The 26,756-nt window shown below is 35.7% G+C and overlaps 1 protein-coding gene and 1 long non-coding RNA gene across 51 annotated transcripts in view; one reads left to right on the top strand and one right to left on the bottom strand.

The window, feature by feature from the left end:
- SK (small conductance calcium-activated potassium channel) overlaps window positions 1-26,756 on the top strand; it is an 81,581-nt gene that overhangs the window by 18,020 nt on the left and 36,805 nt on the right. For 27 of the 50 annotated variants that reach the window (XM_086827556.1, XM_086827523.1, XM_086827525.1 and 24 more), the window contains 2 exons: window positions 960-2,204; window positions 5,522-5,623. In XM_086827556.1, the coding sequence (XP_086683682.1) occupies window positions 960-2,204; window positions 5,522-5,623 (1,347 nt within the window). The remainder of the gene's footprint in view (window positions 1-959; window positions 2,205-5,521; window positions 5,624-26,756) is intronic. The other 23 variants (XM_086827539.1, XM_086827564.1, XM_086827533.1 and 20 more) reach the window with 1 other exon arrangement.
- LOC147644456 (uncharacterized) lies at window positions 2,308-4,210 on the bottom strand. The gene is made up of 2 exons (XR_015270479.1): window positions 4,054-4,210; window positions 2,308-3,944 (listed from the first exon to the last, which is right to left on the bottom strand). It is a non-coding gene; the product is annotated as an uncharacterized LOC147644456 (long non-coding RNA).

Below are 26,756 nucleotides of genomic sequence, written 5' to 3'. Positions count from 1 at the left end.
TTTAAAGAGCATGTCTAACTACATCACTCATACGCATCGTTGAGAATATCACTCATACGCACTGTTTCCTATGACTGAACTTACAATACCATTTTTTGAGCTATGTTTTATATTTTTTTATACTATTTTTATACTATTTTTTTCTATAAATCAAAGATTAAAAATTGCATAACTAAGCGAAAAAAGAGTTTATTTTAATTCGGAAAGCTGCCCTTTGTTAGTTTTTACTAGCTTAATAAATCTGCATATTTTAACTAAAATTTTAGAAAATTAAAATTTTTATCCATTTTTTAAAATTCAATTTGCACAATTTTGCCCCTAAAAAAATGTTGAAAATTTAAAAAAATTAAATTTTTGCCGGACAAAGCTAGATTGACTCGGCTGTTCATGCTGATCAAGAATATATATGGAATAAAGGGTCGCAAATGACTCCTTCACATCGTTTTAGCCTTCTGACTGAAGTGACAATACCATTCTTGAGTTGATATTTATCATTATTTTTATATGACAATTTTGGGACAAAACCAAGTTTTGAAAATCGCATAACTAAGCTAAAAATCCATTTATTTTAATTCGGCGAGTTGTCCCATGTTAGTTTTCACCAGCTTAATAAATCTACATACTTTATTTCAAATTTAGGTAAATTAAAATTTTTATCATTTTTTCAATATTCAATTGTTAAAATTTTACGCGTTAAAAATTGTGAAAAATATGAAAAAATTAGATTTTTGCCGGACTTAGCTAGATCGATTCGGCTGTTGATGCTGATCAAGAATATATATGATTTATAGGGTCAGAAATTATTCCTTCACTTAGATACAAGCTTTTGAATAAAATTAAAATACTTTTGAAAGGGTATACAAATAATTACAGTATCAGTTTAAAAACAACTCTTAAAAATGTGACCATGCTTACCTTCTAATTATTCAATTTGTTTCCATTTCCTTTCCCATTTGTAGATGTCAATTCAGAAGCTGAACGACACCGCCAACTCGGGCTACGTGAGTTCCGAGGAGACGGACTCGCTGCTGGTGAGTCAGAATCCAAATCCGGCTCGCGTCGGCGGCGGACGAACGGCGCTGCTCCGGCAGGTGAAGAGCAGCTCCACAAATGGACCAACCGGTGCCACCTCCACCTCCTCGACGGGCTCTGGCACTGGCTCCGGCACCGGATCCGTCACAGGCTCTGGTGCGGGCTCTGTGGCGGGTTCGGGAACGGGAACGGGAACGGGCACGGGAACAGGCTCCGGAGCTGGGAGCACACAGGCCAGTAAACCGACGCTGATGCGTCAGGATCGGACTTCCACATATCTAACCAGTCCGCAGCAATCGCAGCATGCGAGAATGGGCTCCGAGGAGAGTATGAGAGGAGGCTGCGGTGGCGGTGGTGGCATAACGAATCCCCACGACGAGGATGTGGAGCAGGGACTGCTCCGTACAAGCCTAGTGCCTGACATCGAAGTTCACGAAGAGGACCAAGATCAGACCAACGACCAACAACAACAGCAACCACAGACCATATCAATTATGAATTTAAGCCTGAAGCCCGGCGATAGCCACAGTCACAGCCATAGCCATAGTCATAGTCCCAGTCCAGGGCCAGGTCCAGGTCCCGGTCCCGGTCCCGGTCCTGGTAGCCATCCCAATTTGGGCACATCATCATATCAGAATCTGGCCTCAAGCATACCGCCCAGCGCTCCAAGCCGGTGCCGGGCATGCCGCAATTGCAGCCGTCGTGCTTCCACCACGCCCATGTCCAGCTCCATTGCGGATCGGGGGCAGATCGATAGGAGCGCCTCGCGGGATAGCGTCAAGAGCGCCTTCCAGGGCCAGGGCAATCTCAGTGGATCCATGCTGCTCCAGCTGCAGCAGCAGCATCAGCAACAGCAGCAGCAGCAACACTATCAACACCAGCTCCAAGTAGTCCACCAGCAGCAGCAGCAGCAGGTGCCACCTCCAGTCCTTATCACATCGTCGCCCACGAATGGATCCCGAATAATCCGTCAGAGTTCGCAGCCAGAATCGAGCACCACGGCCATCGTTTGCTGTGGTCCCCACTCCGCCTGTGTGGGTCACTCGCATTCCCATTCGCACACGGTGCCCAATGTGTCCCTGAAGCAGCTCAGGGAGAGTTCCGGCGATGGCATCGCTGGCATTGCAGCGGATTCATTGAGGATCAACGGTGGCATGCGGCCCTTCAAGCAGGTGAGTTTGTCAAAGAAATCTTATATTCAATGTTTCATTGTACCACAGAGTGTTTTATCAGTCCATGACCCAAAAAAGAAACACCACAATCGCTCTTTACCATGTTTAAATTTTTGATCATTTAATTAAAGTTGTGATAATTAATTATAACAAACAAAATCCATGAGCGAGGCACCCAGTGGCGTCTCTAATTCTTCCTAGGGATGACAGAATATATCGAGATATAGATACTTATACGATACATTGCAATAAAACCATATTCTGTTTGATATATCGCATCAGTATAGTCGAAAAAGAGTAATAGAATTTTAAATAACATTTTCCCTTATATCATTGGTAATTTAAAATTGAGATATACATCCCTAGGAAGTTCCCTCTACTTACTTATGCTCCATAAATCATCAAATATCCCTGTGTAACCCCATCTACATATAGTGTTTATCTAAGTATATACCCGTATTGTGTAAATTGAATGTTTTTTAGCCACTATATAGCGCACTATATATACATAGATATATCTATCTATATAATATATGGATGTTGTGTACATACAAGCAATTCCCAGATCCTTTTGCATATATCGACAGAAAGGCAGGCTATATTTAATAGATATATTTTATAAAATTAAATTAATTTAAATGATGAATTGCTAGCTCTCATGTTTCAAAACATTATGATGAAAAGTCTTTGAAAGTTTTACAATTATTCATTTTGTTGTGATTAGCTGAAATTAAAGTTAAAATTGCTTAAGAAATTGTTCAAATTTAGATAAACTAAAGTCAAAACTAAAATTACAAAAAGTTAGTTAAATTTTGCATTTAAAAGTCTTGAAAATATCCTGAATATCAATTTACAATGTGACCAGCTTCATTGAAACTTTAAACCGTGTGACCATGCTCATTTATGAAGCAACTGAAACCGGTAATTGCTTAAGAAATTGTAAAAAATTATGCTTATAAACAACTAGAGTATCTCCTTAACTATCCAAAGACAATCCCTATTTGTATGGCCCATAAAGATCTCATTCATCACCCACAGAAATAGAGAAATGTCTGGAGGAGATGCTAAATCGTTTTTCCCATAACTCATCGCCATAAACACCAAGATGTTTTTTATGTCCAGTCTCGGATTTCAGTTTATTTATTTCCGAGAGATGTTTTCTAATAATCATAAAAACACGCTGGACTGAAAGCTATTTGCAATGATTTGCTTGTAGTTCTTTATTTTTTTTTCCTTCCTTCCTATTTCTTTATTTTTATTTTCTTTGTTTTCGGTTTATTTTCGTTTTTTCGTTGAATTCATTTCTTGTTCTGACTGTTGGCGGCGTTTTTTTTCGCGCGCTAAAATCCAATTAGGGGAAAATCAATATTGCTCATACGCCGCGTTGGCTCAACAATTATTTCGTTTGCTTTCCTATTAATTTTTGTTTGAAGCATAATTTAATATTTTGTTTACACGAGATTTGATCAAGGGGAATTGAGAGATTCTTTAGGTATTTATATATATTACTTTCCCATAATTAAGCCTCTGTTTCTCTGTTTGATTATTCATGTGGCAATTGAATTGTTAAATCCCCTCTCTTCGGGAAAATTACAGAAATACCAAAGGGCACTAGTGGCACGGCCATATCTTTCATCTTACATGCCAAGGGGAAATATAATTATAAATAATATCAATTTACGCCCAAAAATGTCTGAACTTTTGCCGCTTTTCTACTTTTGCTGTCTTCCATAAATATCCCTACAAAAAAAAAGAAAGTAAAGAAAATGAAGAGGAACCATGGAACGAATATATATATATAGACGAAAATAATATTGCTTTCTTCATGCTGGAAGAAGAGTGACCTTACCATGATTGATGAATGTTTTCACTCTTTGACATTTGCCGTCGCGTTTTCCTATTTTTTCCCGCCTTCCCCTCCGCCCATTTTCCGTTTCAGTCTTTATAGATAATTGCGTTTGAGTCTGTCTGTCTTTCGGCAAATAGTCTGGGGAAAAACGCCAAGCGGTAAAACATTTATGGAAGCTTCAGCGAAAGCTTTCCACACGGAAAATGCGCTAACGTAAAAACAAGAAAAAACAGACAAAATAGAGCAGATAGCTGGGGGAAAATCAAATGGGAAATCGGCGCGCTTAAGAGCTTTCAAGCCACATTTAACACGAATGAAAAATACACAAAAAAAACTAAAAGGAAAACACATTTTAATATGCAATTCCCTTGGTGTTACCCCCTTTGCTTACCAAAAGCTTCCCATTTTGGCCTTTTAAGTTGTATATCTGTGAGAGCTTTTCTTTTGGGTTGTAACTGCGAAAGCTCGTAACGTATTTTCAAGTTTTCAATTGTCTCCGGGTTTTCCGCCTTTCCGCTTCGCATTTCCCTCCCAAGTTGTTTTTATTGTTTTAAAGCTTCTGACATTTAATTATGCAACATAGCACATGAACTTTTCATCAACATTTATCACTCGTCATAAATAGATTATTAAATATTTTGTAGGATCACTATCAATCAGTCTCTTTTTTATCGTATATAAATATAGTCCTTAATGTTATCGTATCTATATATATATCGTATATCGTATAAGTTGGTCTCTGTATTACTGATCTATGTAGTTTCGATTATATTTCTATATATCCTATATATCCCTATATAACCCTTTGTAACTTTTTGTCTATCTGTATAATCTTGAGACAGAGCGCTGTGTCAAGGTGTGAGGGGGTCTTGGTTTAATCATTTAATTAACTAATTATGTAAAACTTACAATGTAAATAATATTTTAGATTTTCTTAATAATTTATCTCTTAAAATCTCTTAATAAATCACTATTCTTTTTAAAATCTCTCCTAAAACCCTTGAAAATATCTCTTAAATCTCTTCAAAATGTCTTTCTTATATATCTTCAAATCTCCTTAATAAATCTTGCAGTTCTCGCACAAATATTTCTCCCAAGATCAAGAGAAACAATTGACTTTAGATTTAGAATTATTATACATATAACATAGCCTACTTTTTTGGGCACTTGAAATCGATTCATCCCGAAACTCTGGCAACAACGCACTGTCTCTATCTGTAGGATATCTCTATGTACAAGTATATTTATATATATATTTCCTATTTCTATGTATCCTTCGCTGCTATATACATATATCCCACCAGATCCTATGTCTACTATGTGTTTTCCTTCCCAAAAAAAGAGCGAACAGAAACTAAGCCTAGCAACTAAACTAACTAAGACCTTAAACTTAAATTTAAAACTCTGTCTAACTGTTCTAACTGTACTAATCGCTATCGCATCCACTCTCGCAATCTGATCTCTTCAGGGCGTTCTTCTAATGCCTCGCACCTTGTCCGAAAGCCGAAAGTTGCGCCTTCGAAGGGCCTTCACCGAGGCCACTAACGAAACGCTTCAATGCTCCAAAATGGTATTTAATTTGCAAAAATCTCTCTCTAAAATCGTTATAAACAATTACCCCCCAAAACAAAACCAACAACAAAAAAGTCCCATTTTGCCAACAATAACAAATTTATTGTTTAATGTGTACATACATATTTAGAATGAATTTAAACAGAAACAAAAACAAAAACAAATGTTGAACCAGCTTGTAGTTCCAAAAATTCCAAAAACAAAAACGAAACTAAAAACAGTTAATTTCCAATGGCACCGCATTTAAGTTTTAAGTGAGCTAAAAAAAAAACTAAAAATGAACCTTAAAACCATTAAAATTTCAAATTCATTTGTATTTATTTTCCTTAAAAAATGCAGTAAATAATTATTAAAATATTATAAAGATTATTCGCTCACTTAAGGCTTAAGCTATGACCTTCCCGCCTCCCAGCGGTCATGTAGCTTGTTTTGTTATCGATAAAAACAATAATATTATTAAAAAAACAAAAGCAACAATGCAACAACGCTAATGCAAATGCTAATGCTAATGCTAATGCTAATGCTAATGCTAATGCTACCCCTTGTGCAAAAAATCGGTTCAGTTCTTTCTAGCCTGCACCTGCCTCTATTCTATTATTTCCCCTAGAAATCTCACCGAAACTAAAGCGGTTTTTGAACAAACTTGAAACCGAATGTTGAGCATTTTGACCGCATTTCCATTCTCCACTCTCCATTCTCCATTCTCCACTCTCCACTGACCACCATTCCACTCTCCACAACCACTTCCGCTTTGCATCCGTTTTGAATGTGTTGTAGCTGCATAGTTCAATTAGTTTATTTATAAATATTAAGTGATGATGATCCATCGCCGCAGGTAAGATTTAGTTGACAATATATTCATATACATTTCCATATGACCAGCACTGTATTGTATTTTCCACAAGCACCGTTTTGGAAATATTATAAGATAATATAAAGTATTTACTGATATGAATAATAATTATATTTTTATGGGGGAAAGTTTGAAACTATATTTATAAATTATAAAATAACTTATAATTACCATAAGAAAATAATATCTGAAAACAGTTTTCTAGGCATATAAATGTGCTGGGAAAATATAATATATTTAGAAAACTAATTTAAAAAAATGAAAGAATTTTTGGTATTACCTAATATTCCAAAATTTTTTTTGATAATTTTTTAAACATAATTTGTCTTAAAAATATCAAACTGATAATTTATGTTCATTCATCATTGATATTCGCCGAATTTCCAGGGTATTCCAATCTCTTTTCTCTCTCGAGTTTTTCTTGGGAACCATCAATTAATTGGCGAGCAGGAAGCATTTAACATTTAAACATTTTCCTCGATTGAAAAGATGCAAAATGTTCATTTCCATGACGTAGGGGGCACGATCAGGTGTTTGATTCTCACAATTCTCCCGTTGAAATCTTCCCCCTCCCCCACCAGCGGATGTCTCTCTCATCGATTGATTGCCGCTCTTCCGTTCTCTCCAATTTCCTCTCTCTTCTCTCTTACTTATTATTATCCACCTGCTGCTTGGTCTCCACATGGGTTCCACTCACATACCTGGGATCCAATCCACAAAAGTAAAGCGTAGGGTATCAATCCAAACATCATTTGCTTGAATTTTGTATAATTCTATTATATTATATTTATTTTATAATATATTTTTATATATATTATATTTTATATCTTTGTATACATTATACTACTTAAGTCATAGTTTTATATATAACTCTATGATTTTTGGTATACATATAGCTAAGGTCGCTATACGCTTCCATACCAAAATTCAGATCATTGCCACCTTGATATAATGAATTATTCGTATAAAACTATGATATATACCATTCAAGATTTCCTGAAAATCCAAGAGTTAAAGCCTTGGCACACTGTGTTTCTTGATCATAGCTCTTATAAAGGCACCCTCTGCTTCCATACCAGACTTCAGATCAATTATGAATTGTATAAGAATATTATAATATATGTATATACCATACATAATTATAATATACTAATCAAAGTTTTGTAGATACTTCTTTGATTTATGGTATTTATATAGTTATAGTTATAGTTATAGTTATAGTTATACCAAAATTCACATTATTATATATACAGGGTACTTGCCAAGTCGATACCTTAGTTGGCATAGAAAAACGCAAAAGAGGCAGGGAATATAAATAAAATGTTTCGGTAGGCCGGCCATTTGTGCGTCGTCGTCGCTAGGGATCGCTCTCTTCATATAAACATATATATGATCCAGAGATTCGCATCTCCAGATCTTGCTTCGGATCGGTTCAGATCGTTATAATACTGGAAGTGAACGGGTGTTGTGTCTGCTTCCCGTTCCGATCTGTTTACATTCTCTGGACAATTACGCAGTCGAAAAATTGATCGAAAATAATCCGCATTCAAATCAAAATCAAATCAAATCGGAACAGATTTTTGCCTGCTTCGGTTTGTGGTTGATTCTTGTTTTTTAAAGTATTTTTTTTATATGTGAAAAGTGTTCAAAAGGGAAAAATATCCTTTTTCCATATAAATAGAGAAAAAGACTTTAGTCTGTTTTCAAAATAATTAAAAATGGCAAAGCAAACCAAGAAATCGAGTTAATGTGAAATTGGCCAAAGATAATAAATAAACAAAGCAATTTCGATTTAAAAAAATAAATAAACAAAGTTTATTTCTATGTAAATCTTTGTACGAATTCTAACAAAGGAATTGCTGTAAAAATTCATTTTTACTTAATTCATGTATGTGGAAAATATTCTTCTATAAAAAAAAAAACAAAGAAACACGTGTATGTGCAGAATTCTGGCAAAATGCTAAAGTGAAAGTGTCAAGTTAAAACAGAACTTTTACCCCTTTTTTTTGGCCAGAAGATTCAGCATTATCCTTGTGATCCTTTTGTGATCTTCTTGGAGCCTTCAAATTCTATCGGCGGAGCAGAGCATGTCGCCGGCCTTTTGCATGGCGAACGATTGCAATCAGGAGCCTGATTTTTATCACAAATGCCTTGCCACGGCCATGCCACCGCCGCCGACCCCGCCCACGCCGGCGACCGTTGTTCTAATGACGTCATTGCCAACGCCGCCGCCACCGCCATCGCCGGTTACTGGGGGAAGTCCCTTCCCCTGCCCCACCCCTCCCTCCCACTCGGCATCTCCGTCACCCTCACCCTCTGTATCGCCATCGCAATCGATGACGCTTATGCCACCCATGTCCGTCTTACAAGCTCCTCTGCCACAGCCGCAGTCGCTGAACCCGGCCGCCGCAATAATGACGCGAACGGGCAGCGTCGGTGGCGCCACGAGTGCCGCCCGCAGGAACTCCCTTTGGCTGGAAACGCTGCGCAACACACGCAAGTTGTCCTACGCCAACGAGCGACCGATTTTGGTAAGCAAAAACCTAGGCATATACACTGAACAAAACAAAAAAATGTGTATAAGAACTGTTAAAAAAAATTAGAGAAAAGAAAGCAAAATTAAATATAAGAACTAATGAGAAACTACATATAAGAATTTATAAAAACATTTAGTTGAGTTGTACTCTATGATTTTATACAAAATATTTTCATTATGATTTAGATACTATAGATACTATATGAATATTTAAAGCAAAGATCAATAATTTTGATATTTAAAATATGTGCAATAGGTAAATATCTAACAAATTGAATGGGGACAAAGGACACATAATTTTATAACATTTAAAAACAAGAAAAGAAGCTAATTTTGGGAACCCAAAATTTCTATACCCTTGCAGTGAAAAGCTGTCATAACTAAGCTAAAACTGCATTAATTTCGAATCGGAAAACTGTTATATGCTAGTTTTTACTAGGGTAATTAATCTACATACTCAGTTTAAAATTTAAGACAATTTACATTTTTATCAATTTTTCGAAATTTAATTATCAATATTTTACCCCTTAAAAAATGTTGAAAATTAAAAAAAAAATTAATTTTTGCAAGACATAGCTAGATTGACTCGGCTGTTCATGCTGATCAAGAATATATATGATTTATAGGGTCGCAAATGATTCTTTCACTTCGTTTTAAGCTTCTGACTGAACTAACAATACCATTCTTGAGTTGATATTTATTATTATTTTCATATGGCAATTTTTGGGACAAAACCAAAGTTTAAAAATGGCATAACTTAGTCAAAAACCCATTAATTTTAATTTGGAAAGCTGTTCCATGTTAGTTTTTGATAACCTAATAAATCTGCATACTCAGTTTAACATTTAGGAAAATTTAAATTTTCATCAATTTTTCGAAGTTTAATTATCAAAATTTTCCTCGACATAAAATTGTGAAAATTTTGAAAAATTAAATTTTTTACCGGACATAGCTAGATCGACTCGGCTGTTGATGCTGCTCAAGAATATATATGATTTATAGGGTCGCAAATAAATCCTTCACTGCGTTTTTCTATCGCAAAAGTTGGTGTTATTCTTATTCTTAATAAATTGATACTTTATCTACATCTTTTCGCTCAGTGCAAGCGTTAAGAAACTATGACGTATCTAGCTTATCTCAGCCATTTCCATTCGCCATTTGGTTTGGCGGCTTCCACGTGTCCCGCGTCCGAGACTATAAAAATAAATAAATCGCTGGCGCTCTCGCTCGCGCTCTCTCTTTTGTCTCCTCCGGGCTCCTCCGGGTTTCTTTTCTCTCTCTCTCCTCCTCTCTCTCTCCGTCTCTCTCTTGAGCGATTCGAAGTTATTTTCAACCAGAGCATCTGCAGAAAATAAAAAAAAAAGCGAAAACAAAATAAGAAGCAAATAAGCAAAACGCACACGATGGAGGAGCTCCTCTCTCTGGAGGGAAATGTTAGGGTTATGAAACTTTTGATACCCTGCAAAAAGTGGGCAGCAAAATGTGTAAAATGTGCCAATTAGTTTACAAAAAAAAGGAAATTTTAAGAGAACTAGAATTTTTTAAGGTTTATAAAGCCTTCTAGTGAACGCTTTTCTCAGGTTTTCTCGTAGGTTCCCCTTTTTTTCTTTTCTAAGATTTTTAAATTTATAAAATATGTATTTAAACATGTCATGCTAAGAGTTAAAATATATACAAGACAATGAAAATCACATAAAAAGGGGAATCTATAAAAGCTGATGTCAACGTGGCGTATGATTAATATTTTTGCAAAAATTACTCATACGTAATGCAAGATTTTTTGATTTATTTTTAAATTCACTTCGTTTTTATAGTGAAAACAATTAAAAGCTAAAAAAAAATCGAATGAAGAGAACATAAAACAAGAATTGATTTTGTATGATGGAGCGTATGAGTTATATTTGTTCCTTAAATTGTTTAAATTGTAATGTTTTATTAAATTTGTTAAATTTCATATAGTTCAGTCTTTGACTGAAAAAAACTTTAAAATAAAAGAGAATCTAATAAAAAGGAGAAAAATAACAAAAATGCTGTCTATGTGACGTATGATTAATATTTCAAACAAAATTACTCATACGACATGTGATCGCAGGATAAATTGAAAATTCGTATTAAATTGAAATTTTTATCGAATTCTCTGGCTAAACACTTAAAAGTGAAAGTAAGTTTATTAAAAAGAGGAAACAAAGAATTTATTGCCTATGTGGCGTATGATTAATATTTCAGACGACATTACTCATACGACATGTTGCCGCAGGTTTTTTTTAATGAAAACATTAACAAATTAATTTTTTATAATTGGTATAATGAAAACTTAGTTTTACTCATCAATAATAATAATTCTCTTTAGGCAGACAAAAGAAAAAGTGGTTTTAAATTTCTTTAAATAGAAAATCCACAAAAACGTAAACTGTCCCATATCAAAAGAGCTAAACTCCTAAGCAGTTATTAAGTTTCAAACAGTTTTAATTATTAATGATACATTTTATAGACCATAAATAGATATACCCCTATTTATTGGTATTCCCTGGGCAGGATACTCCTTGAGTAAACCCATTTGTGGGGGGGAAATGAAAGCAATAACACAAAATAAATGTGCGAAAAACAGAAAAAAAAATCTGAAACAAGATACAAAACACAGCGCAAAAGGCGACTCCCACCAAAACGAACACAAACAAACAATCGAAACAAACAAATAGAAATCATTTAAAGAGGATCTATCTGGCGCTATTTGGGCATTCCATCATCCGAATCTAAATCTGAATTCGAATCTGAATTCAGTTACTGAATGCCGAATCTGAACAAGATGCCCATAAAGACATAAAGTTCATTCAAGTATTCAGAATCGAAAGGTGTGTCTGCCTTATGCTTTGATATATTGTTTACATCAGCGTCGATTTCTATAGCCTCATCATCATCATTATCTATATAGATGTATACATATATATTTGGAAAATCGTATTGGGGGGTAAATTTCAGGGTCAGTATGGTTTCTTTTTTGGAGCCATAATTTATGCCATGATTTCCGGAGTTCACCACCGAACCGGGTTACATCAGATATATGTTTGTATATAGACTGTACTATATAGACCTGGCTATTTAAACAATGGCCACAACGTAATTAATGGCATATGCAATATAAAGCAAATAAGGCATTGAAAAGGAACAGAAACTGAACGGAACAAGGGGTCCTCAGATGAATTATCGATGCACACACACATCGTACTGAATATATATATGTATACGGACTATAATGCGAAACCTGAAAGCCAAAAGGCAAACAGTATGCAAATGGGCAGAGAACAACACATGCGTGCATATTTAGATGATGATAAATATTATATATATTTGCAGTCAGACTGACTGCTTGCTCCCAATGGGTATTACGGGGTGTCATCTAAAATATTTAAGGCTTTCTATTTGCTTGCCTTTGCCAACACGACTCCTTTGAGCTTCGCTCCAGTGGCGCACGTTCACGTTCATGTCCTTGTCCATATGTCCGCAATTTCGAGGACTTTCAATCGACCAAGTCAACTATCAACTGTCGAGCACAAAAGGACCAACACCACAAAGGATAGAATTGAAAGCGAAAGGTGCTAGCGCCGAGTCCTGGACTGTGCTTTGTACTGTGAAAAATGCTGGCCAGGTGGCCTCAATAGTCCCAATAACTTATTGCCTCGGCATTATGCGGCGAAAAATAGACGAGGAACTTTTTAAAATTTCATGATAATAGTCGAAAGACCCGCGGACTGCAGTTTTCCGTTCGAATGCCTGACTGCACTTGCCGAAAAAAAACCGTCCATAAATATTGAGATTGTTGATTAAGAACTTAAATAAATCAAGGGGAGAAATATGTTCGGATTTAGAATGCATTCTTATGGTATAAAAGTTTTAAAAATATATCAAATAACACAATATTTATAGGGAGTAAATAGGAAAGAATTGTTGTTAGCGAATTTTCTGGCTTATATCGATAAGTTTAATAGATTGACAAATGTTTTATATAGGAAATTAATATGGAATATTTTTGGTCAAAATCAATTCAGCGTATAACAAAGTTTAAACTATAAGCAATATGAGCTAAGCAATCGATTGATAAATCAAAGTAAAGTCATCGATAAAGCATTGACATGCCGATATATTAACAGAGTTAGTAGATAAAATGTTTTTTAATCGAATACTCAGGCTTCAGTTGAATTTTTTGATACTTAAAATATATCTATCGGTACAACAAATCAATATAAAAATGATAAATAACATATATACGATATTAAATCAAAGAACCTTAAATATTAAAGCCTAAACTTTGATCATTGATCACTTTGATAAAGAACAGAATTATTTCGATATGTCCTTGAAGTAACTAGGTAGTTGCAATGATAAAAAATTTTGAAAGTACTTTTAAATCTATCCTTCTTTTGTCACCGTGTATATACAATATAGCATGCCCTGCTCTTTACGATTATATATAGTAACCCCTATATATATATATGTATAGATATATATACAAAATATATATGTTTAGATGGATGTGCCCGGCCGTATATCTTAGTGAGTGCATGCTTGGCGACTCTAGATGTTTGCCCAAGTGTCCATCAATAAAATATGACAAGAGGCACTTTTAGTGGACTGTCCCCGAGCCGTAAGACTAAAGACCGGACCCGGTTCTCAGTCCCGGACCCCGATCAACTTGAATGGCCACGGAATCGTCGCCGACAATATAAAGGTCGCACCGCAGCGAAACGAATCCACTTACAGCTGTTCTGAGTCATTTGCCAAGGTGTACGGGTACAATCGAACCGGAACGGACCGGACCGGACTCGGTTACGGTTTCGGCACGGCGATTATTCCGACCAGATGTCCCGCCTTTGAGGGCATGCACCTGTGGTGCAACCAGGTCGTTCAATGATTCATTCTTTAGCCAAAGATCTTGGGACAGCTCTTACCAATGGAGGTCGCACTTTGTTTTGGCCATTCAATTAGTTGTGTCAGCCACCAAGACGTCATTTCAGTTTAAAGGAAAAGAAAAATCCTACGATATGTTATCGATAAAACTTACAGAGGTAAATTGGAGAAAAATCGAAAGGAATATATCGATAGAATTGTAAATAAGGGCATGCACCTGTGGTGCAACCAGGTCGCTCTATGATTCATTCATCCGCCAAAGATCTTGGGACAGCTCTTACCAATGGAGGTCGCTCTTTGTTTTGGCCATTCAATTAGTTGTGTCAGGCACCAATACGTCATTTCAGTTTAAAGGAAAAGAAAAATCTCACTATATGTTATCGATAAAACTTACGGAGGTAAAATGGAGAAAAATCGAAAGGAATATATCGATAGAATTGTAAATAAGATATCATCAGAATATTATTATAAGATTAATGAAAACAGAGAGAATTCTATTCTAAATCTATGGGAAAACATTATAAAATGGAATTGAAATCTAATTAAATTTTATCTTTAAAGTAATTAAAAAATATAAATTTAAGTTCCAGAACAAATTCAACTCAAAAGAAAATCAATTACAAATATTGCTTTAAAAATTATTTATATATAACCCATAAAATTCTCCGAGGTAGTTAAGAAATATACAGAAAATTCTCAGAATATCAGAAAATAGAAAATAAATTCCTAGAAATTATAAGAAAGAATGCATCTGGACATAATCTTCTCTTAGTTGCACTTCAAGTAGTTTTTTTTCTCGTATTTATCGAAAGGCACAGACACAATCAAGAAGGTCTTAAACCCACGCAAAAGATGGATTCGAAACGGTATCTAAATATATAGATATATGTACATATATATATTCTTCAATATTAAAAGACCGGCAAGGCGAAGGCAAGTCGATGGCTAAGGGGATTCCCGGAATGGCAAATGGCTGACAAATGCATAAAGTTTTCATTTCAATGAATTATTCAAAATCCGACATGACAACATTTTGACTATCTGTCGTTTGCGTTGACATTTCCATTTGATATCTGGGTCGGACTCGACAAGGATATTGTGTGTGTGTAAGTGTGTGTGTCTGAGCTAGAGGATAAATTCTACAGGATGGGAAAATGATGGGCACTCTGGGCACTCACCGGATATATGGAATGTGTGGACTTAGGTGCGATGTTTTCCCCATTGATGATGAAGGCAATTGGAATTGCAATCTCAATGGGAAAACACAAACACACACACACTTACCCACACAATGCATTAATTTATTTAAATGTGTGTGGAAAGGGAGAGATCCTTAATAAGGCTTTGGCGGTGCTTTTGCAGATTCCATTGTAAGGGATTTCACAGGTACAAGTTGTTGACGGTTTTCTACCTAAAGCTGCTTTGTTGCACTGAGATAAACTGCTAAAGGTTTCTCTTAAATATTATATTATATTTTATATTATGGGTTATTTATATAATATTATAAGCCTTGAGCAGGTTAAATGCAGATATAAATATTTATAATTAATTTATTGTGAGCTTATAGATAATTGTCCAAGTTAATTCTCTTTTTGATAAGGCTTAAATTTTTTTTTAATTATGTATTTTTTTTACTATTATTTTTTCCAGATATTATATATATTTTAAATTTAATTATTTCAGAGCTTAAATATAATTTCCAAAGATAATTCTTTTTAAAAAGATTTTGAATATATATAAATATGGTCTCTAGTATGTACTTTAAATATATTAAAAATTGTCTATTCGAAGATTTATCACTACTTGAGAGCCTAAATAAATAATAGATAATTCTCTCCTTAATGAGGCTTAAACTTATTTAAATAATACAAAAAACTATACTCAAAAGAAGTATACTTTTTATATGACTTTGTATATATATCATATATTCAAATTTACTATAAATTTCCCCCACTATATAAGATAAGTCGTGATGCCAATTAGTTGGATTAAACAAGACATTTGAAATTAATTGGCATTGCACAATATGTTTTTGAGTTGTCCGCGGGGGCCTCAAGTGATTCCTAGTAAATCCCGCCGCCATCAGAATCGGGCTTAAAGGCTTAAAGGCTACCAAATCCCAGGGTCGTGGCTCAAGGATCCAGGATGAGGAGTGGAGAAGCAGCTGTTACGGTTGCTAGGCCAATTCATTTGTCAGTTCATCAGCGCCAAAGAATTGCATTCGCATTCGCATTCGCCTCCGCGTATCTGTGAGAGCGTTATTCAAGTGTGTGCTGTCCTATATCTGTGTGTGATGAATGCGTGAGCGTGTGTGTCTACAGTCAGGCTCCACTATGACAAATTTATTTCAGAATTTCAATTTTTTATACCTTAGCAGGGCATTACAGTATAAGTCAGAAGCTTAAAACGAAGTGAAGGAGTCATTTGCGACCCTATAAAGCATGTATATTCTTGATCAGCATCAACAGGGAAATCGATCTAGCCATGTCTGGGAGAAAAATATTTTTATCAAATTTTTGAATATTTTATAAGGGGTAAAATTTTAAGAATTTAATTTTGAAAATTTGATAAAAGTTTTACATTTGTAAAATCTTTAATGAAGTATGCAGTTTGTATAAGCTAGTAAAAACTAATATGGGACAGTTTTCCGAATTAAAATAAATAGATTTTTGGCTTAGTTATGAATGTTTCAAGCTTTGATTTATCGAAAATTTGCCTCATATAAAATTATAGATACATGTCAGCTGAATAATTGGTACTATAATTCAAGTCAAAAGCTTATAACGCTGTGAAGGAGTCATTTTATACCCTATAAAGCATATATATTTTTGATCAGCATCAGCATCCAAGTGTTTAATGCTAACACTGCGTATACGTGATATTACTATCAACTAATAGCGCATACGCACTGTTGTCCTCAGTTATTATTTTTTTATACATTTGTAGGGGGGATTACATTTTAGTCAAAAGCCTCAAACGCAGTGAAGGAGTTATTTCCGACCTTATAAATCATATATATTCTTGATCAGCATCAACAGCCGAGTCGATCTAGCTATGTTTGACAAGAATTTAAATTTTTGAAAATTTTCATAATTTTATATCGGGTTAAATTTAGCAAATTGAATTCTTAAAAATTGATAAAAATTTTAATTTTCTAAAATTTTAAATCGAGTATGCAGATTTATTAAGCTAGTAAAAACTAGCATAGGACTGCTTTCCGAATTAAAATTAATGGGTTTTTGGCTTAGTTATGAGTTTTTTTAATTGTGGTTTTTTCGAACACTATGTCCTATTAAAATATCTATAAATATTGGCTCCAAAAATGCAAGTTTATGATTATTGTAGTATGATCTGAGAGTGGCGCTCTCCTTCGTTAGACCGACCTGTACATCCGTATTCGTCTCCGTGTATCCTTTGCATGCACAAAATATAGCCCAACAACGTGACTATAGTCCAATGTACGTATTATATACATACATCTTTACATACATATGGATGTAAATGTATGTGCGTATGTATATATGTATGTACGTAGAACGCGGGCAGTGGCAATTGGCGATGACAATGAAATCGCGTAGCTGGAACTTTGAATTGAGCATCCATTTGGGAATGGCTGAAAGATGGAGAAAGAGGGAGAGAGAGAGAGGTAGAGAGGGGGGAAAGCGCGAAAAGGGAAGCGGGGGAAGAGCACAGGATGTGCGAAAGAAGGCCGAGGAGGACCGTCACCTTACGCAAATCGGAGTTGGCCAATGCGCAGGACCAACCGAAGGCCACGGACAAAGTCGCTCTCTCTTTTCGGCTCCCTCTCCTACTCTCTCCCTCTGCCTCCCCCCTCCCGCTTTTTGCCACCCATCTCTCATTTTGATTTCTAAAATGGAATTTTGAATGCCCAGAAGGAGTATCTCTGTGTGTGTGTGTGTGTGTGTGCGCGTGGAACCTCAAAAGGATTAACTTGTAAAGTTCAATTTTGATTTTCGTATTGCGTGTCATTCAGCCATTATGCCCATTAGTTATCAGCGGAATGAAAGGAAGAGCACAAAAAATAAACTAAAAACGAATAAACTTTAAGCGAAGCTCAAAGTTCAAAGAAGAAGAAGAAGAAGCAGCGGCAGCTTCAAGCGGCTCCTCCTCAGTCGCTGTCGCCGTTAGCGTCGCTGCCACCCAGCTGCATGTGTGGGTGTGCTCCTGCCTCGTACATGTGTATTTGTGGGTGCGTGTAAGCAAGATGGTCATATTATTTTTAAAGGCAGTGCGACAGAGTCAGAGAGACAGAGAGAGAGAGAGAGAGTGACAGCGCCTAACAAAGTTGAGTGGATTGGAAATCAGTAGAGGAGAAAGCGAGAGAGCGCCGACTCGCTCTCTCTTTCTCTCTCGTACACACCTCCGCTTAGTGTTTAGTGCTCCTTTCGTGTGCCGCCAAATTAAACACACATGACAATGCCAATTCATTATGGCCCAAAAACGAAAACGAAAACGAAAACGAAATTGCAATTGCAGCAGCCTCAGTCGCAGCAGCAGCAGCAGTCGCAGCAGCAGTCGCAACAGCAGTCGCAACAGCAGCGACGCTGGCAGCAGCAGCGACAGCTGATAAAGACAGTTTGACAGGCAAATCTGGGGCCAAAGCGCAAGAAGGAGAACACGAAGACCAAGGAGAGGGGGGTGTAGCATAGCCTGAGGAAGAGAGTGGATAAGTAAAAGAAGAGCACTGCACCCACACCCTGATTTTTTTCTTTTTTTTTTCGGTAGTTGCTCACTTTATGTCTCCACAGTGGAGCTTCTGCAGTAAAGGTCTCTTCTAATTTGAACGAAACTAATATTTATAGCGGCTTAAGTGATTTTGATTAGAATGATACATACATAGGTGCTCTCAAAACCGAAACAATAATCAATCTTAATAAATCTGAAATAGGGTATTTGCCAGCTTTACGTAGGCCCGTCTCTCAATTTTTTTTTTTTTTTAAGTATCCTTGAATCGCCCATTATTATTATAAAAATAAAAATAAAATATAAACAATAAATCTCCATAAATTACATATATTCTTAATCAGCATCAAAAGCTGAGTCTGTAATAACTAGAGATAACACTGCGTATACGTGATATAACTATCATTTAATAGCGCATACGCACTGTTGCCTTGAATTGATATTTTTGTATACCCTTTCAGGGTATTATGATTTTAGGGCCTTCTCTCAAGTTTAATTTTTTTAATTATCCTAAAATCTCCCATTATAATTATTAAAAATAAAAATAAAATATACAAAAAAAGAAAATCAAGAGAACTGGCAAGTATTTAAAAAAGAAAATTTATACCCTTTTGGTTAGCTACTTTTATTTCATAACCTTTATTTCACTTCCCGAAACTAACTGTATCTTGGTTTATTTACTGTGTCTTACATTTTGTGTCTGCACTGTCCTTTTACGGTTATTTATCAACCGTGGCTTGGCAACGGATCCGGGAGAGAAGAGATCGGGTGCCGTTAGTAGTAGTAGTAGCGTTAGTTAGTTGGTTTTCGCTCAGCTCTCTTCTGCCTTGATGTGCGCCTCCTTCGCTGCCGCTTCGACGCTGGCTTTGTGGTCGAGTTAATTCGAACTTGGTCCGTTCGTTTTACAGCCAACGTCGACAGCGACATCGACAGCGAAGATGCCGTCCGTTTCGTTTCCGTTTTGTTAGTGTGTTTGTGTATACCTATATAGAGAGGCACGATTCTCTCACGCTCTCACAGTTGCATCCAACATAGGGTAGTCATACAAGTATGTCTTCCTTCATACACGTTCGACGGACAGTCTGATCACATGGTCGCATGGACCTCTGGGTGACCCGCCCGGTGTAATCTCATAGAAAATCTTCAATTGATGGGGCAGTACATTGGACATTGTCCAGGCCAATATTCATTGACCTCCCAATAAACTAAATACAATTGAAGTAGATATTTTAATGTTTTAAATTTGTTAGTTACGTATTAAAAACAAGCCCTACTTTTAATAGATTTTAAAATTGCCTTTGCTGGAAGCTAATAATCTTTTCAAAGTTCTAATGCCCGCCTATTGTTGTTGTTGCCTTCGAACATTTCAACATAACATCGAATCCAGCTGTTTACTTCGAACCTCGCGAGCGTCGACGTTGGCAGAGAAATGGTTCGACAGAACAGAACTGTGCCTCTATATAAGTTACTCTATGCTCTGTATTCTGTATTGTGTTTACACCCATGGCTGACGTAGCGAGCGCCGATGAGCTAAACCTTCACAAACGAATAATACTATAATAATAATAACAACAATTCACATACCTAACATCTTAACAAAAAAAAAAAATTAAATAAAAAAATATATACGGCAGACGGCAACAGAAAAATAAAAAACGCACCACGGCATGAACAGCAGCAGCGAAAATTATAATAACGGCAGCAGCAACAATAACAATAAGAAATACGATAACAATTACAACAATAACACCTGCGGTCACCGCTACATTCACAGTCACCGCTACAGTTACAGTTACAGTTCCCTATATCGTTACAATTCGCGTTACCGTTACCGTTACACGTACAACTACGTTTACCGCAACCGAAAAGTGAGCTACAATTTTTTTTCCAGTGCGTGCGTGTCTGTGTCGGTGAAATATCTATTTCGAAATCCTTTCGTTGCTGATTATATTCATTAATAAAAGAAAAGATAAGTGAAATAGCGGTACATTTACCACGATTACAATTGTGTTTTTTTTTACCGGATTCCGGTCACACACACACTTACACTTACACAACACACACACCACGCAGCACACACATCATACACACACACACGCACCGAGTGGAAGAGAACAAACATTGAAAATGAAAGCCGAAACAATGCGATAACGGGATAACTGACAAACCAAACCCAAGACGAAGAAAAAGAAGACGAAGGAGGAGGAGAAGGAGAAGGAGAAGGAGGAGAAGCAGCCGCAACAACAACAGCAGCAGCAGCAGCAGCAAGCGAAATAAGGTGAATAAAATATGATTTAATTGAGGCAAATAAAAATAAAATAAAGAGAAACAGAGAAGAAAAGGGTTCCCAGCAACAAAAACAACTGAAATAACAGTAGGCCACAGTAACGGTAGTAGCACTGCTCGCGTCTCTGCCAACGTCGCAGCATCGCCTCAAGCCAAAAAGAAGTAAAAGCAAAAGAAGTATAAAAAAGTAAGAAAATAAGAAAAGGCGAAAAACGAAAGGGCGCATACACACACACACACACAAAAATTAAGACCCATAAAGCTGGAGAGGAGAAGGAAGAAAGCATCGCGATGGAGCTGTGAAAAAAAAAATCAAGCCGAACAATGGCGAAAGTAATATATCACAATATTTCCCATCCATAGATAAATATCTCAACACGCTTTCCATGAAGATGTTCGCGAAAGTAGCGCAAACAACAGCGAGAGGAGAGAAGGGAAGACAGAATAGTAAAGAGAATAAAGAATTCTTCATCTTGGGATAAGGAAAAAAGCAACAACAACAAAAAACGGGGAAACAAGCTTAATTTTTATGTATACAAAAACACAACACTTTATGGAATATTTGGTTCTTGATTCTAGTTCTTTATTAAACCGAATATCTTTTTTTATTAATAATAATATATTAAAATGTTTATAATCAAGTGTCTAGGCTTGTACCCTTCTCATTACGTCTCTCACTTCTCAGTGAATTAACGAAGAAATTACTAATAACAATAAATGTAGTTTGTATAATGTTCCTATTTGAGAAATATAATTAGGAATAATTTTTTATTTAAATTACAGATCTATATCGAAATTAATGTTCGATATGCAATTTCGTTCAAATTATCGTGCTCAATATTATCCCAAAAATATTGTATACTTTATCAAATACTATATTAAATTCAATATCGACAAGTATCGCATTTAACTTACAAATATTGCTATTATTAAACAGTATCTGAAAATTTTGCTCAATTTATTTGTATATTTTTCAAATTGTATTGGGTTTGGGCATCGATTTTAAAGATATATATTTGAATATTAAAAAAATTACTTATATGTCCATTAACTATTTCCATAACTATGTTCAATAATATACTCCGTGCCCATATATAAATATTTTATGAAAATAATATATTATTAACTTTGTATTGATTCTGTTTATTTTTTATATGTTCAAAGAAAAGCATACTAGCTAATAATTTACCATAAATCTGAAGAAAACAAAATCGAATCATCTTTTTAAAGAGAAGATCCCAATAATATTCTTATACAATATCCTTTCTCTGTGTCTCTCTCTCTCTCATTCTCTAAATCTTCTGCCTCTTCCGGTGATGAAAAGTGTAGCATACTATTCCGGGCTCGCTGCTCGAGTCATAAAAGAAGTAAAAGAAACGGAAAAACTTTGAAGCGTAGGCCAAACAAATTTATGATTTTCCTGCATATGTGCGTAAAGAGTACATATATTGCAATATGTGTGTGTGTGTAATGATTATGGGGGGAGGGGAAAAGGGAAAACCAAACCAAAAAAATGAAGGAAGAAGCTCAAAGAGTGATTCAAACTTTTGGTTCAACCATCAACTTTTCTCAGTTTTTTCTTTATTTTATTTTCTTTCTTCGCTTTGAATATTTTATGAAAATGAGATGAAGTTGAAGTTGAAGTAAAGTCCATCATTAAGCGACCAATATATATATGTATATATATATTGGACGATATAAATTGCTGTCGTCGTTGTCTTGGCCTTCGTCTCATGTAAATTTCACTCGAAAGTGAAAGTGAAATGCGAGGAGGAGGAAGAGCACCAAGTGAAAGTAAAAGTAAGAGTGATAATATTAATATAATTAGACTTTGTTTGTCCCCCTACACACACACACTAACACACACACTCCCTCACACACACACACACACACACACACACTCCCTCACGCTGTCAGAACTCGTGCATTCCAACGAAAGTTACGACACATTCTGGCACCAGTGGCTTCGTCCTTCCTCCTTCCTGCTTCTCCTTTCTCCTCGCTAGGCCTTTGTCCCTCTGGCATTCATTCTTCCTCTCAACTCAACTTGAGAGTTATCCTAGGAATAGCCCTTGGAGACTGGCTCAAGTCAAGCCATTTAACCGGCAGAGCAAGCACATGGTCACATGGTCTCCGGGTCTTACCTGTCTTCCCTCCAAAAAAATAAAATAAAAAATAAGGAAAACAACATAACAAACAAAAAAAATATAAAGTCTCTTCTCCTGTCCTGGCATATTTCCTCCTTCTCTTTTGTATGTTTTTGTCGTTTTCTGCTGTTGTTTTTTTCTGTTTGCCGTTTGGAATTCCAAGCCGGTTGCATTAAGTTTCAGTTCCGGCTTGTTGATTGACATTTCCTTTGCTCGCGCTCTCTTTCTCTCTTTTACTTGCTTTCTCTCTCTGTGTGTGTGTTATCCTTTAGCCGGCTGACAGTTTTTGACAAAAAAAAGAAGGAAAACTCTAGGAGTAACAACACTTTTTTTTTTGTTCGTGGCAGTGGCAATCTTATGCAACTCGCTTCGTTTGATAAACCGCAAAATGCCACTGTGTGCTCTGTTTTTTTTTTCTTTTTTGGGAGTGGTGGGGGGGGGGGGATGTTAGGGGGTGATTGTTATATAAGGACGTGGCTGTAACAACAAGCGACAGGAACAACAATGGCCAAGCACCCAGCAGATAAGAGCATCAAGCCAAGAGCAAATGATACAAAAAAAAAATATATATAAAAAAAAACAAAAGAAAAAAAGCGGAAATTTCACAAAAAAAAAAAGCAGGAAAAACAACAAAATGAGCAGCGAAACGTGAAAAACTCCAAAACAAATGTATAAAATAAAACAAAACGAAGGGAAAGCCCAGAGATTGTGTGTGTCTTGTTATGTCACAAAATGGTTTAGTTTTGCTAAGATTATGTAGTTAAAACAAGCTAAAACAGATTTCAATCTTTTTCCCAAAATCCTAAACAATATAATAAAATTAAAAGTGATAGAAATCTTTTGCTAAACTGCAGCCTGCAGGGCATAAATAAATGTCCAATGGGGCGTATGTGGAATATTACGTATACGTCATGTTGCCAGTGTTTTTGACAGCATTCGCAGCATTTCATTGACGTGTCATTGGCGATGGCTCCTGGGCTCTGTTATGGCCAAGATTCCGGGAGGATTCTCCTCATTCCTCCTCCTCATTCCGCCTTTATGAACGGCAGACCAGAGATAACACGCATACGCCGCAGCATGGGTCCACGCTGTCGGCTTTTTAAAAGATGCAAATCCCCCACGAGGCCGAGACTGAAAACAATTCTGAATTATTAAGTTACTCAATCAGGCTTGCCCTAAGACCTTAAACTCACTTCAAATGGGATTTGGCCGAGGGTTTACGTACGTCTCTTTTTCCCCGCTTTATGTTAGTTTGTTTTTCCCCCCTGCTCCGCGTGTGCCGAGCAATTGAAGGTGGAAAACAAAGCGAAAAAAAAAAAACAAGAAAAAAAGAAAGAAGAAAAAAAAATAAGAGCCTACCCAATTGAGGGGAATTTTCAATTAACGAATTTCATTTTGGACTTGGTCATAAAACAACAAAAACAAGAAAGGAAAAAAAAAGATGGAAAATAAGAAAAACAATTTTCATTCATTCAGAAAGCGCACCAAATTTGTGATTTGAAGTCAAGGAGAAACTACTTGAATTAGGTTATAATTTTGTCTGAAACTTATTTTTTCTGTTAAAATGTACTAATTGCTTAGAAATTTAGGGATTTATTATCAATATTTCCAATTATTTTACTCTATATTTACACATATGCAGGGTATTATAATTTCAGTCAGAAGCTTGAAAAGCTATGAAGGAATCATTTCCGACCCTAATAATCATATATATTCTTGATCAGCATCAACAGGAGAATCGATCTAGCTATGTCTGGCGAAAATTAAATTTTTTCTAAATTTTCAATGTTTTTAAGGGGTACAATTTTGCAAATTGAATATCGAAAAATTTATAAAAATTTTAGTTTTCTAAAATTTGTAATCGAGTATGCAAATTTATTAAGCTAGTAAAAACTAACATGGGACAGCTTTCCGAATTAAAATTAATGGGTTTTTGGTATAGTTATGAGTTTTTTAAGTTTTAATTTTTCGAAAAATTTGTCATATAAAAATATAGTTAAATATCGGACTCAATAAATGGTATTACAATATTAGCTAGAAACTTATAAAGCTGTGAAGGAGTCATTTCTGACTCTATAAAGCATATATTTTCTTGATCAGCAGCCGAGTGTATAATATTTAGGGATTACACTGCGTATACGTGATATAACTATCAACTAATAGCGCATACGCACTGTTGCCCTGAGTTATTTTTTTTTATAGAATTGTAGGGGATTGAATTTTAGTCAGAAGCCTCAAACTCTGTGAAGGAGTTATTTGCGGCCCTATAAATCATATATATTCTTGATCAGGATGAACAGCCGAGTCGATCTAGATATATCTTGCAAAAATTAATTTTTTCTAAATTTTCACCATTTTTTTAGGGGTAAAATTTTGATAATTGAATGTTGAAAAATTGATGAAAATTTAAATTTTCTTAAATCTTAAACTGAGTATGCAGATTTATTAAGTTATTAAAAACTAACATGGGACAGCTTTCCGAATTAAAATTAATGGTTTTTTGACTTAGTTATGAGCTTTTGAAACCTTGATTTTTCGAATAATTGTATTTTATAGAATATCGGCTCAAAGTATGCATATAACTTAAGCATTTGATCGATTTCAGATCTATAATTTTTCTCTAGTTACACATTCCCTAAATAACCTGTTATTAATTTATGGAATTTTAAAATCTTCAATGGCCTGTCTTTTATCTAACAAGATATGAATTCGATATTATATATAAAAAAAAATAGAATTGAATTAATTAACTCAATGGCTTCAAGTTTTCCTCCTCTCTCAATATCTAAATATGCTTCCCTGCCTTGCGGATTATTTTTCTGTGTGAAGGGATTAGGGTTCACATAAATAAAAACGTGGAATGACACGTGTCTTCGGGAAATCTGTCGCTTTGGCTCCTGTTAAATATATATATATGTGTTTATACAATATATATATGGTATATATATTTTCTCAACCTTTGGCACATGTGCGCGGCTTCGGCGTCAGTTGAAAGTTGTGTTATTTGTTATTGTTTTACCCCAACAGGATGAAGGGTGGACAAGCACGTGTCCTGGGCCCTTTTCAATATGGGAAAAAAAAAACAAAAAAGAAAGGAAAAGAACGACGGAAAGCAAAAAGGCAAAATCAACAACAAATTGAACTTCAATCGAATCCAATCGAGCTTCGTTACTCCTGTCCTGTATGTAGTTTTGTCATTTGTCATTATGGCGGAAGCAAATCATTGTAAATGAAACCAAATTGCTCTTGGCTTGGCTTTGAACCAATGTCCGTCTGCTATTTGCATTTTAGTTTCTATACCTCGGTACGTCGGCATTTTCTGTATGTATATATATATATATATAAATATATATATTTTCCACTGGATAATTGAGCAAGCATGCGACCCTTACGCGGTCTAACCTTCAGCTCTAGTTCTAGTTCTAGTTATAGTTATAGCCCTAGTCCAGGTCAGTTGGGGAAAAGCCATCGGGGGAGGCGGCCCACTCTGTGGAAAAACTGAATGAGCTGAATGGCTCGGCTCATCCAAAAGTGAAAACATTCGAGTCAAGGCCAAAACCCGGACTGGGTTTGTGTCTATTTGGTATCGTTTGTTTATTAATTATTTGGTTAGCCTTTCATGCCGCCACCCTATTTGCTAGATGCACTGAAAGATTATATAGATTGTGATTTAGAGATGTCGGAAAATTTATATTTATCG

The sequence above is a fragment of the Drosophila serrata genome, unplaced genomic scaffold (assembly GCF_035046125.1).
Source record: "Drosophila serrata isolate PLE 108 unplaced genomic scaffold, ASM3504612v1 contig_176, whole genome shotgun sequence".
NCBI classification, from domain to species: Eukaryota; Metazoa; Arthropoda; class Insecta; order Diptera; family Drosophilidae; genus Drosophila; species Drosophila serrata.
The sequence above is the reverse complement of the archived record's forward strand: the minus strand, read 5'-3'. Positions and strand labels throughout refer to the sequence as shown.